This window comes from Fusarium redolens (genome assembly GCF_020744475.1).
Source record: "Fusarium redolens strain MPI-CAGE-AT-0023 chromosome Unknown BKA55scaffold_5, whole genome shotgun sequence".
Lineage (NCBI taxonomy): Eukaryota > Fungi > Ascomycota > Sordariomycetes > Hypocreales > Nectriaceae > Fusarium > Fusarium redolens.
This window is the reverse complement of record NW_025763668.1, coordinates 112082-124347: the sequence shown is the minus strand read 5'-3', so window position 1 is coordinate 124347 and position 12266 is coordinate 112082. Positions and strand designations below refer to the sequence as shown.

At 49.7% G+C, this 12266-nt stretch overlaps 5 protein-coding genes across 5 annotated transcripts; 3 read left to right on the top strand and 2 right to left on the bottom strand.

The window, feature by feature from the left end:
• Positions 1-503: 503 nt before the first annotated feature.
• On the top strand, positions 504-3541 carry BKA55DRAFT_591698 (UbiA prenyltransferase family-domain-containing protein; the record flags this gene model as incomplete). The annotated part of the gene is made up of 6 exons (XM_046195284.1): positions 504-564; positions 2178-2259; positions 2426-2571; positions 2625-2919; positions 2983-3331; positions 3422-3541. The coding sequence occupies 6 exons, from the start codon at positions 504-506 to the stop codon at positions 3539-3541; spliced, it is 1053 nt and encodes a 350-aa protein (XP_046051559.1).
• Positions 3542-3743: 202 nt separating this feature from the next.
• Positions 3744-5063, bottom strand: BKA55DRAFT_723558 (uncharacterized protein; the record flags this gene model as incomplete). Its single annotated transcript, XM_046201054.1, has 5 exons — positions 3744-4247; positions 4317-4407; positions 4464-4536; positions 4592-4824; positions 4879-5063. 5 exons carry the CDS (start codon positions 5061-5063, stop codon positions 3744-3746), a joined length of 1086 nt encoding a protein of 361 aa, XP_046051558.1.
• A 1061-nt stretch (positions 5064-6124) lies between these two features.
• Positions 6125-7141, top strand: BKA55DRAFT_506145 (isoprenoid synthase domain-containing protein; the record flags this gene model as incomplete). The annotated part of the gene is made up of 3 exons (XM_046187240.1): positions 6125-6279; positions 6331-6657; positions 6727-7141. Coding segments are annotated over 3 exons (897 nt in total), but the record flags the coding sequence as incomplete, so codon positions are not given.
• A 1491-nt stretch (positions 7142-8632) lies between these two features.
• Positions 8633-10535, top strand: BKA55DRAFT_506791 (cytochrome P450; the record flags this gene model as incomplete). Its single annotated transcript, XM_046187294.1, has 6 exons — positions 8633-8728; positions 8776-8888; positions 9115-9467; positions 9533-9704; positions 9762-9872; positions 9929-10535. The coding sequence occupies 6 exons, from the start codon at positions 8633-8635 to the stop codon at positions 10533-10535; spliced, it is 1452 nt and encodes a 483-aa protein (XP_046051556.1).
• A 331-nt stretch (positions 10536-10866) lies between these two features.
• Positions 10867-11775, bottom strand: BKA55DRAFT_591694 (S-adenosyl-L-methionine-dependent methyltransferase; the record flags this gene model as incomplete). The annotated part of the gene is made up of 1 exon (XM_046195283.1): positions 10867-11775. One exon carries the CDS (start codon positions 11773-11775, stop codon positions 10867-10869), a length of 909 nt encoding a protein of 302 aa, XP_046051555.1.
• Positions 11776-12266: the final 491 nt, after the last annotated feature.

Below are 12266 nucleotides of genomic sequence, written 5' to 3'. Positions count from 1 at the left end.
ACCCATGCAGTACCTAGCCCACATAGACCTTGGTTCATTGTGCTCACTCCACTGAACCAGTAAAGCTATTGTCGATTTACATCTTCTTCTTCTCATGGGCTGCAGCCGTTTGTCGTTCAAAACGACGGACGTACCATAGACAGATGCCGTAAGAGCCATCCAAGAGAAGAAAAATGCAGACAAACCAAATGTAGAGGGGAGAGCCTATGTACTCGTGGTCTGCTCTCCAGTATTTGTACCGCAAAATATCCTGAGGCACGAGAACCAGTGATCCGAAAAACCGAGAAAACCTGACAAGCAGTTAGATTTGGGGTGCATTACTCAACCGCGATGGTGGGAGCTATTGTTGGACGTACCACAGGAAATATGACGCTCCTCCCGAGTGCCCTCGACAAAGCAGTTGGCACAACCCCCCGACACTCAAAAGCAGCTGGCAACCGTATGCACTCCAGGCCTGTGCTAGGGAGGGCCCGATCTGTGCGGCCAACGCGACATGTCCAGACATGAAGCCAGCGACGCAGATGATAAAGATCAAGGGGAGGTTGCGCTGCACCAATGGCGCATGTGCCCATTCTCTGTGGGCGTTTTTGACGGCCGTGTACATGACGCCGCAGTTCAACATCAGTCCGGAGAAGTGAACATACATCTCCAGATTGCTACCAAACGGATAGATCAGAGCATAGGTCAACTCCCAAGCGAAGTTGCAGCATAGCGCCATCAGTGCCATGGCATATGTCTCATCCTTCAGCGACTTGTAGACCATACCGACGTAATTGGTGGTCCAGCCAATACCCATCAGTAGCTTGCAGGTGTCGGCAATCCAGGCGACGTCATGATATTCAGGGGGCGCACGAGAGATGTCGGAGACGTCCATGTTTGCGTGGTGATTGTACGAGGTATGATTCAATAGCAATTTCGAATATCGACAAAGTAGATTTTGTGGGAAGATATAGTGAATCTAGCCTACAATGCTTGTCCATCCGCGGTCCACGGCGATGACGCCTCCGTTGACAAGGTTCCACCCAGGTCCAGAGGCCAGGGACACACACAACTCGGCTACATCTTTGACATCACACGGCAATGGCCGAACTCCAGAAAGAATCTCGCCTAGCATTTGGCGGCCTTCCGGGTGGACTCCAGTTCTGAACGCGTCATTCAAGTTGGTTCCACCAATAATACCAAGCATCAATGCATTGCACCGTATGCCCTTGGTCCCGTAGAAGGCCGCGGTACTCTTGGTCACGCCGATCAAGCCGTGCTTGCTTGCCGTGTATGCCGCCCCTGTTCAAGCTAGCGGTTAGCCCGGTAGGTATTGGGGATTATGTGATGCTTGCCTGCAAGCCACCCAGCCTTGGCTGAGCCGGAAGCGATGTTGATGATGGACCCGCCGGTACTCTCCTGCTGCAGCATTCCTTGCACAGCCAACTTGCTGAGCAAGAGCGGAGCTGTTAGATTCACCGCCAGGACTTTATCCCATAAGTCCAGATCGACGTCACCAATCGGCTCGAAGCGATCCATTATGGCGGCGTTGTTGATTAAAATATCCAACTTGGCAAACTTGCTGGAGATCTCATCGAATAGCTTTTGCACTTGGCTCACGTTGGTGATATCAACGGTTTTGGCGAGAAGGGAACCCATCCCCTCCAGCTCGGCAGACGTTTGCTTCACTCGTTCCTCGTTAATGTCGCAAATAACCACATTAGTGCCCGCCTTGAGAAACGCAAAAGCAATAGCTTTCCCCAGCCCTCCTCCACCTCCTGTGATGAGGCAGGTTTTCCCAGCTGAGGAAGCTAGGTCGGTCTGGAGAACTGACATGGTGTGATTGAGATTGCAGGGTACAGTAGCAGAAAGGTGCAGAGATCGTATGACGCGGAACAGAAGAAGACCAGATCCTGCATGTTCTCAATCAGCCGCCTAGGGCCTGCCTGGCAGAGAGCATTTTATATTAAGTTGCGTCGTATTGGCGATACGAACGGCAATGTGATGTAGTTTTGGTAGTACGTGGACCCCATAGGGTGTCCTGGCCAAACACTTGCTCAAGTCTGCACGTGGATATCTTGGGCCGCGTTGCAGCACTACTCCAAATTACGTCTCGCGGAACGGGGGTTCTTGTTACAACACGACCTCGGCAAGGTTATAACATCGACTGATTGAACAATGGCAGGATATCTAGACAGTAGTGGTAGTCGTGTCTGTCAACGACACAAAGCACAGACATAGTGGAGCATCTGGAACTGGGATCAGATTGCTTTCCCCAAAGTATAATAAGGAAGATGGTACCAGATATTATTATTATGGTCTGATACTTATATGAGTCGAGTCAAGCGCTTGAGGCAACACGGACAGCTTTTTTCATCCTGTTTTCTTTTTCTTTTTCTTTTTTTTTTTTTTTTTTTTTTTTGATAACATTTCATCTCTAACGCAGTGTGCAGTTGGCTGAAAAGGCAGTACTGACGCACCATACCAGGTATCCAGCCATGGCAGCAAGAAGCAATGCAAAGTTCCTTCGTGAGCTGCTCATTTTATCCCGATTTCATAAATACAACCCTGTCTTCACCACCTTCGCAGGAGGTACGTATATCTTATGTCGAGTTTAGTCCAGTGCTTATGGAGTATGAGGACAGCTTGGTCCGCGTTGCTGGCCGGGGCTGCGGAACTTGCCGATCAACGCTCGACCATCTCGCCTGCCTTTGTCTTTCAGCAAACGGCATTATGCGTCCTGGCCGCGTATTTGTTTTGCGGGGCTGGCATGGTCTGGAACGACTGGATCGATCGCGACATTGATGCCAATGTTGCCCGGACCAAGCATCGTCCCCTGGCCATGGGCTCGGTCACTACGGCCCAGGCAATGGTATGGATGATGTTGCAGGTCATCATGTCTTGGGGTGTCCTCCACGTCATGCTCGATAACAAGGATGTGTAAGCGAGCTTATCCACGCATTCTATTAGTCAGTCATCTAACACGGACCCTCTCCCCTGCAGGTTGAAACACTTGATACCAGTCATGGTGGCATCGATTCTTTACCCTTTTGGGAAGCGACCCCTGGCTCGTAAGCTCTTGATTTATCCGCAGTACATCCTGGCCTTCACCATTGCTTGGCCGGCTATTCCGGGTCGGGCCGCCATTTGCGGCCACTACGAAACCTTCGCTGAGACCACCCGCCAATGCCTTCCCCTATGCGTTATGGTGTTCTTCTGGACCATCTACCTGAACACGGCGTATAGCTATCAGGACGTGGTCGATGACCGCAAGATGAAAGTGAATTCCTTCTACAACATTGCGGGAAATCATATTCACGTATTGCTTGTGCTGCTCGTTAGTCCTATACTAGTGTGTCTGTACACGTATCTCGCTGGATTCGAATCCACGTGGCTCTGGGTTAGTTGGATGGGAGTTTGGAGCGCAACTTTGATAAGGCAGCTGGCCCGATTCGACCCGAAACAACCTGCCAGCGGAGGGGCCCTGCACAAGAGCAACTTCATTCTTGGAGTCTGGACTATCCTTGCTTGCGCAATCGAGGTATCCCTTAGTGCAACTTAACGACGTTTTATATATATTATAGTTATTATACCTTGAAATTAAAAATACATTACTGGATACTTAAATTAGTATTTATGTTAAGATAACTCATATAAAAATAAATAGAAATTATGTAATTACCTAAATGGAAAAACAAATTTAAAAGATGGTATTTAAAAAGCAATAAAATGAATTCCATTACAACACAGTAAGATCCTACTTGCTACAGCCTGTCTAGTACGCCGATAGCCCTCACAGCCGATTCGGTTATGTTCCATAGATTACGGCCCGCAACAGCATTCCGGGCTCTGAGCGAAGGCTCTTTGATCTTTCCTGGACCATCTAGATAGCGGCCTTTCCACTGCTCGCTGTTCTCCTTAACGTCCTTAGCTGTTGCGGCAAAGAGACTAGTGTCCGCCCCCCTCTCTGGCGCAGTGAAGAGGAGATAAACCAATGGACGCACCATGAAAGGCATCACGTCGGCCGCTCCGTCTGTCCTTACGGTGCCGGGGTTGAGAGAAAGAGAGATGATGTTGGCATCATCTTCATCCATGCGGCGCTGCAGCTCTGATGCAAAGAGTACGTTTGCCAGTTTGGTTGTTCCATACCTCATTGCCTGGCCCAAGCAGGAATTCTCCCATCCAGGGCTCGCACATGGGTCGTCTAAATCCTTGGGGCTGGTAAAGTGGTTTGTGGGAGATGAGTAGGCTTCTCCGGAGGATGATACCTGGGGAGACACGAGGACATCTTAGCAGCTGCTCTACTCTGTTGCTTACTGGCATAGTAAAGAACCTACTGTGACAACGCGGACATCGGATTTTTCCTGTGCAGCTGTAGCCTTAAGCAAGGGCAGCAAACAGTATGTCAGCGTCCAATGGCCAACGTGGCTGTAAAGACTGTCAGTTTCTCATCCCTTATCGAAATCTCACCAGGGTTGTTCTACTTCACGGCCATTGTCATTTCAAAACCATCGGCGGTCCTGACATAATCATATGGGTCAATTCCCGCATTGTTCACTGCGCACCATGTCAGTATGGTCCTCCGATCTGGTCTCTTCAGTACAAGAGTTACCGAGGATGTCTAATCGCTGTTCTTTCGATCGAAGCTCAACTGCTGCGTCGACCACTTGTGCTTGGTTCGACAAGTCCAAACGTAGCCAGGCAATGTTCTCTTGGGGTACCGAGGGAGTCTCCTCCAAAAGACGCTTGATGGCGGCTTTTGCACGACTTTCCGATCGAGCCCCCAGATACACCTTGGCACCCCTTGAAGCCAGCTGTTTAACTGTGTAGTACCCTATTCCCGCGCTGATCACGATTTTCTTAAGTCAGATATATCCATTGGCAGGACGACATACGTACTTGCCCCCCGTGACGAGGGCTACCTTGCCATCGAGCTTCGGTATCTGGGATTCGTCCCATTCACCGGTCCCAAAGCCAGTAACGCTTCGCTTCAGGAACAAAACAGCCAAAGGAAAATACAAAAAGGACCCATATAGCGAGTCCACCACGCGAATACAGAATCGACGGACCCACAATGGAGACATGGTAAAACTGCTCAGTTCCTGAAGGTGATGGATGATTCGAAAGCTTGCTTCGTCGGACTGCCAGTATTTAAGGCGCCAAACTAGGTTAGGCATTCGTGCTGATAAACAAGATTCAACGATATGAATATGATGCGTTGGTGATTGAACTCATGTCGGCAGTTGTAAAAACATGTGACAGTAATTGGAGTTTCCGTTTGACCGACTATATCGGGACAGCACCAGTGAGATTGATTGAGGCACTGTAAGAACAGGTAATTAGAACACGCCATTTATTTCGACAATAGAAGTTTCTACCTGAAGCCTCCACATTACGTTACATTATGCAAGACAATGTGTTGAAGGATCATAAGGGGCAAGGTAACTTGGTCGTCTAGGCCTACCCCCTTCAACACCGTGTAACCAGTAATTGAAACACGGTGGTGCGATTAGGCCCTTGTCATGGCTAAGCTTTAGATTAAGCTTTATGTCCCTGCCAGGGTTAAGTCACGAACCCCTGTCTAGGCTGAAATTCGGGGCCGATCTCTGGTTTCCTGGTTGCCTGAAGGTTTGAGCCTGTAGACAGGCACGCCAGAACCTGACCCTGGTCACCGGAGATCGTATATCCTATTGTCAGGGTAGTAAGTGGCCTCATCTGAGACCTGCAAAACAGCCGGGCGCCGCGTGACAAGGATCTTGATTGGCAACAGGATCAAAACGCTGAACGTCTTGAATCTCAACAGACAGACGAGACCATTTAGGTGACATATCTGAGTATTCTAATAGTGAAGTCTTATCGGGGTTTCTTCGAAGAATACCTCAGCGCAATACAAATAGCAATTAACACAAAGCAATAGTCGCCAACAATTGATTTGACTGAGTTCCTGTTACCAAGATCCGCACAATGCCTCAATCAGTACCCCCCGTTCCCTCGCCCGAACAGCTAACCGTCGGGGAACCAGGAACGTCAGTGAACTCGGCGCCTTATGCTCTCCATGAAGAAGTATGTCTCCCCTATGTTATAGACCTCTTCACTCGAAAGGACTGGAGTATCGCACAAATCCTAACATTGCACGATTTCATAGATTATCCGCGCTCCACTCACCTATCTTCTTGATCTCCCAGGCAAGGATGTTCGAGGCAAGATGATGTCGGCTTTCAACCAGTGGCTCAAAATCCCCCAAGACAAGCTTGACGTTATCAAGCGCATTATCATGCTACTACACAATGCATCACTCCTGTATGTACAAGTTTGTGGTATTGGGTTCGCAGTACTGACTCCCATGCCTAGGATTGATGATATCCAAGACTCCTCAAAACTCCGCCGTGGACTGCCGGTGTCGCACAGCATCTTCGGGATTCCTCAAACCATCAATGCTGCCAACTATGCCTTCTTTCTGGCCCAGCAGGAGCTTCCCAGGTTGGGAGATGTTGGCGCGTTTGAGATCTTCACGGAAGAATTGCTGCAACTGCACCGAGGTCAGGGCATGGATATTTACTGGCGAGATGCCTCCACCTGCCCAACCGAGGAAGAGTATTTCACCATGGTCTCCAACAAGACTGGAGGACTCTTCAGGCTGGCCGTCAAACTGATGCAATTGGCTAGCGAGAGTGACAAGTAAGTAATTAGGGAGACAAACTGCAACACGAGAGCAAGGGGTAACTAACACTAGCGAACCTTGACCAGAGACTACGTTCCACTCGTCAGCGTTCTGGGAGTCATTTTCCAAATTCGCGATGACTATCTAAACTTACAGAGCGACAAGTACGCCAAGAACAAGGGGTTTGGTGAAGACCTGACAGAGGGGAAGTTTTCCTTCCCCATCATCCACAGCATCCGCTCCAATCCGGCCAACATTCAGCTGTCGAGTATCCTGAAGCAGCGAACAACGGACATTGATGTCAAGCTGTTTGCAGTTGCGTACATTGAGTCGACAGGGTCGTTCGAGCATTGTCGGCGAAAGCTTGTCGAGCTGACGGCCGAGGCGAGAGCAATGATGGAAACCATAGCAGATGGCCGATCTGAAGATATGGAGGTAATGGATCACATCTTGGGCATGATTGGACTGGAGGCCTGTGGGCTAGAAGTAGCAAGCGTTTGATGTAGATGCGCATCCTAGCCGTGTTTTGGTCACGTTGCTGGAACAAGATGGCCACCCTGGTTACAATAAACATCTCGCTGCCTTGTGGAACAGATTAGCCGCGGTGATTGCAGGGAAAAAGATGGCCTGACTATCTCACTAAATGGGCTGATCCTTCATAAATAGTCAATAAGACATCAACATACCCTTACACTCTTCTTCCTTGTGCCTTCTCCCTTCTCCATTCTCTAATGCAGCCTCCCTCAAGGGTCGCTAGTATCGCCAAGTCTTTTCCTACTCAGCATAGAACCTATCTATCGACTAAGCGACCCCCAAGGCCGAAATACCCCTAGTCAGCCATACATTAGCTTGGCATCTGGCCAAATAAGAGGCTATAATTCCAAATCCATGTTAAAAAGTGGGTAACAAAAGCCTAAAATTTAGCCTACCAATTACGAGCACTTGTCAACACAAAACACGATCGGCAGCCGGCAGCCATACGAAATGCCGTCAATGCATGTATTGAGTCAGTGGTGGCTACTCCGTGGCGTCAAGGCTTGGTATCCTAGCACAACAGGTACTGTATTGCAACTATTCACGCCCCCCACCTGTAGTGTACAGCTTAACTAAACTGTTAGCTTGTCGAGAGGCTAGGCTCGCAATGCATAGATAACGGTTGAACCGGATCACACTTAAATCAAAAGACCCTCGAGTAGATGTTCTTCTACGGGCAGATCACTAGAGCCTAATTGGGCATGGAACTCAGGCTTGATGAGACCCTAGTTGCAGTGCACTCCACAAACTAGGCCTGCCGCGTCATGTCAGAAAGCTTGGTAGCTCTCGACATGCAAACAACTCGGAGCGGACCGTAGTCTCAATGCAACTCTTTCTATTCGGGCCGAAAGCCTGACAAACTACTCCGGACTAGCTTCCGAGCATCAGACTTGCCTGCACACCTACGAATACTTTTTGCACCCCCCTGTAGAACTCATGCAAGGCAGTAGAGTTTCTAGCCCACATCTTCAATCCCGAAACCTAAAAGTATTTGAGATACAGGGGTATTCTGATTAAAGTTCATTGGACTTGCATGGCTTTGATGATCTGATGTTCAGCGGACAGGGGTAATGGGGAGCAAAACCTCCGCCAGATTGTTCATGAGGCCGCGGTCGTTGCGAACAGAGATGTTCAGAATGTGCTAGGCGTATTCGAGAGCGGCAATCTCGTCCTTCGCTTCGTTTCTACTCGGAAGTACCGGTGGCCGATGCACACTCAAATCCATCAATTGATGATGGTACGATGAAACGTCAAGGATGGGCTGATGGAGTGGTTTCCAGGTGCCGGAGTTCAGTCTCGGGGTTTCTGGTCTTGACCAACACCCAGGATCCTGTTCCTCGACATATACTGCAACAGAACCACAATTGAAGGGTGCCTTGATGATGCGAGACGAATTGATACTTCAATTTGCCTCCCAAGAAGCTGACACCCTGTATACAATTGTCCCAACACTGAAGCATGACGGACCTTCTCGACCAACTCGTGGTGAAGATACATCGCGCTCGGTCATGGCTGTCAGATCCTTTGGTGTTCACGCAAGCAGCTGTGATCGGGGTAGGTCTATCTCGCACTCGTACAGCCAAGACACTAACATATTTCAGTTCACCGTCTTCGTTTTTCTCCTATGTCTCTACAATTACTTCCTGCATCCGATTGCACACATCAAAGGTCCTTTCCTCGCCGCCGTGTCGCCGGTGAGTCTATCCAGCTATTCGTCATTGCTCAGGAGGATCAGTCTTACTGACTGGTAAATGGTGCGGTAGATAAGCCTTGTCAGGTCTGTAGCAGGCCATCGCCTAAATAATGACATCAAAGCCTTACACCGCAAATATGGTATGAACATACAGTCACAATCCTTCCCGTGAATGGTGCTTACTGAGCTCGGGTGCAGGTCCTGTAGTGCGTATTGCTCCTAATGAGCTTTCTTTCTCATCCGAGAGGGCCTTGAGAGACATCCACAACCCCGGCCCGGATGGCCACCATTATACTAAGAGGGGCACCTCTGAAGATTTGGTTCTACGATTTGTTTTTGGTGCCAAGAACATGCTCCTTGTCGATGAGGGCGAGGCTCATAAGAGGCTCAGAGTAGCACTTCAGCCAGCATTCACGGCAAAGGCGATGAGGGACCAGCAGGACATCACCAATCATCATGTGGAAAAGACTGTGGAGAGACTGTTGGAAGCTGCGATGAACCCCTCACAGGCTATCAGCCTTACGAAGGAGCTGAACAAGTTGGTATGGGGCAATGTGGGAAATCTCGCTTTTGGAGAACCTGCGACACTGGAGCAACTCGGTATGAGATTCCCATCGAATTCACGGATACAGTGTCGCATGAGACTGATGAAGTGACCTCACCAGAACATCACGAGAAGGCCAAGGATTTCCACGCAAAGATCGCCCCGATTTTTGAGTTTTTCCAATACCTCAACGGGAACCCGATTCTAGGGCGTATGGCGAGGCTTTCGGTCGGAGTATCCAGAAGGGTCTTCGGCCTGTCTGGCAACATCCTGGGAAAGGACCAGCTCCGACGGTGAGTTAATACGGTTCTAGCAGTCGCTGATATGGTAGCCACTAACAATTGCAACAGACGTATGGCGTGTCAAGAAGGCCAAAAGAATTTCCTCACTGCCGTCCTGGGGGCCAAGGAATCGGCAGGTCTCAGCTTTGACGAGATCCATAGCAATATGCTGCTACTCTTGTAAGACTTCAGCCCGTTCTCTTCTGCGCTTATCTGCTCACCGTATAACCACGCAGAATGGGTGGCTACGACAGCAGCGCCACGACTCTGTCTGCCATATTTTACCACCTTCTTCAGGATCCGCAGCAATACAAGAGACTCCAGTCTGAGCTGCACCGCGCTTACTCCTCAGTAAGTGATATCACCTGCAGTGGTCTCTTGTCACAGCGGATGCTCAGCGCCTGTATCAACGAGACCCTGCGTCTCGTGCCACCGTTGAATGGCCACGGCAGCCACCGTATCACCACGTCCGGGACCATGATCGACGGTGTCTGGGTCCCGGCCGGTACGTTGATCAGTGCTGACTTCTATTCTCTCCACCGCGATCCCAGCTGCTGGGCCTTCCCGGACGAGTATCGGCCTGAGCGCTGGCTCGAGGAGCATCATGGGCCGGGCACGCCGTTTGAGAAGGATGTCAGGACTGCGTGGCGTCCTTTCTCACTTGGACCTCGTGTCTGCATTGGTCGTGAGATGGCGCTCCAGTCTATTCGGCTGGCTGTTGCCAAGATTCTGTACACATGTGACATGACACTGGTCAACCGTGACTTTGTGTGGGATAGAGACGCAGGCAGTCATTATATGTGGCATGGCTTCGACATTGTTGTCAAGGTTGCCAAGGCTTGACTTGACAGTCCCTGGCGACGGGCTGGGATCGCCTGTGCCTGTGGATATAGATAGAGAGCCGGCCAAGATGTAAGACTGCAGATTCATATATTTGATCACTACTTTAAAATGTCGATAATTCCTGCCACCATGGTGCTGTGTATTTGTTGCAAAGTTCTGTGTGGTGATTGTAAGCTCTCAGTTACAGGTCTCAACTGCAAATAACACATCTAGCTCACAATCCATGTGTATTCGTTGCAAAAATTGAACTCGAAAATTCTTTCAAATTACTTGGCCATGATTCATCTAAAACTAAACTAAAAAATACAATCTCGTCTGGCCGAAGCCTCTTTCAGAACTCATACCCGTAGCCAGAACCGATTCGGCCACCAAGATTAAACCAGTCGGCAACTCGTAAAAGAAAGCTGGCCAGCCATCCATAATTGCCCAACCGTGCATAGTCGTGCAGTACGAACATGCGTTCCTTGTACCTGAGGCCTGGGACATGCGTCTCCAATTCCCTTGGATCGTCCATGTACCAGGTGAATTGCGTACCCATTGACCTCAGCGGCTTGTTGAAGATGTAGTTGATGAGGAAATACGAAATAGAACCTGGGGCGTCAAAACGAATTTCCCCATTGACTCTGCTGTCACGGAAGTGCTCGATGATCCGCCTCAAGAGACCAACGACTTCCTCGCGAGTGAGATAGGGTGTCAGACCTTCGAAGAGTATCAATACTGGTCTGTCCGTGGGAACGTTGTAGTCCCTCAACCACGCATCATCATGGATGTTGGGGTCGGTCAACCGGTATTCTCCGCCTCCTGGAGCTGGGTCGTCCATGATTTGGCGCCGCAGCTTTATGACATCCTGCCTATCGGCGTCGATCCAGAGCCTGCCCTCGCCCTGCCACTTGAGGCGCAGACTTCTCGAATCCATACCGCAGGCGAGATGTATTATAGTAGCGGGACCTGGATTTCTTTCCAGGAACTGCTCACAGCAGATATCTAGCACCCGGGCGCGCGTTGCTACTAAGCTTGTAAAGAAGCCGCTGTCTGATCGGTCCAAGGTGGTACGTGAGAAGTTGTAGCCCTGGTCGCGGATGTGACTGACGACTTGGAGGGAATGCTGGTCGTTGAGCACTGGATTTGGAGACTCGGCATCTTTGGCACGGGCAAAAAGGGTGATGAGAAGGGTTTCTTCTGCACCTGTCAAGGTGACATTGCCCTTGTCGAGTGTGCTGATGGACACTGGTGAAGACATTTCCGTTTAGAGGCTCTATGCCTAGGTAGCTTTTGCAAACGAGTTGTAGAACAGCTGTTTTGTTCACAAGTATATGAAAAAGGGTGTTCAAGCAGCATCCAAGATTTGATCTACCTTTCCGTCTATGGCTCCGAGCTTTGGTAGTGTACTGCTTCAGAACCCCAGATTGGGCCTCCAGTGGAGCATTATGACACTTGTCCGGCATTGCTGTAAGTAGAGTAACACTATAGCAGTATGAACTGAATTCTACCTCCATTAAAGCATACCGCCAGTTTGAGTTAAATATCATCCAGTGGGGGACGAAAAGTAAAAATAACGGGCCTGTATCTTCAAGAACCCCTACATCTCAACTCGACCAAGGGGGGGTGTGAAGTTACGATGTCAAGGCGACTTCAATGTTTCCAGCTTTGTGTTCTAGACCTTGCTATTCCAGAGACATGAGTCGGCCATGCCGGGCCCCTGAGCGGTATATGTGTGGGTCCATTATGCAG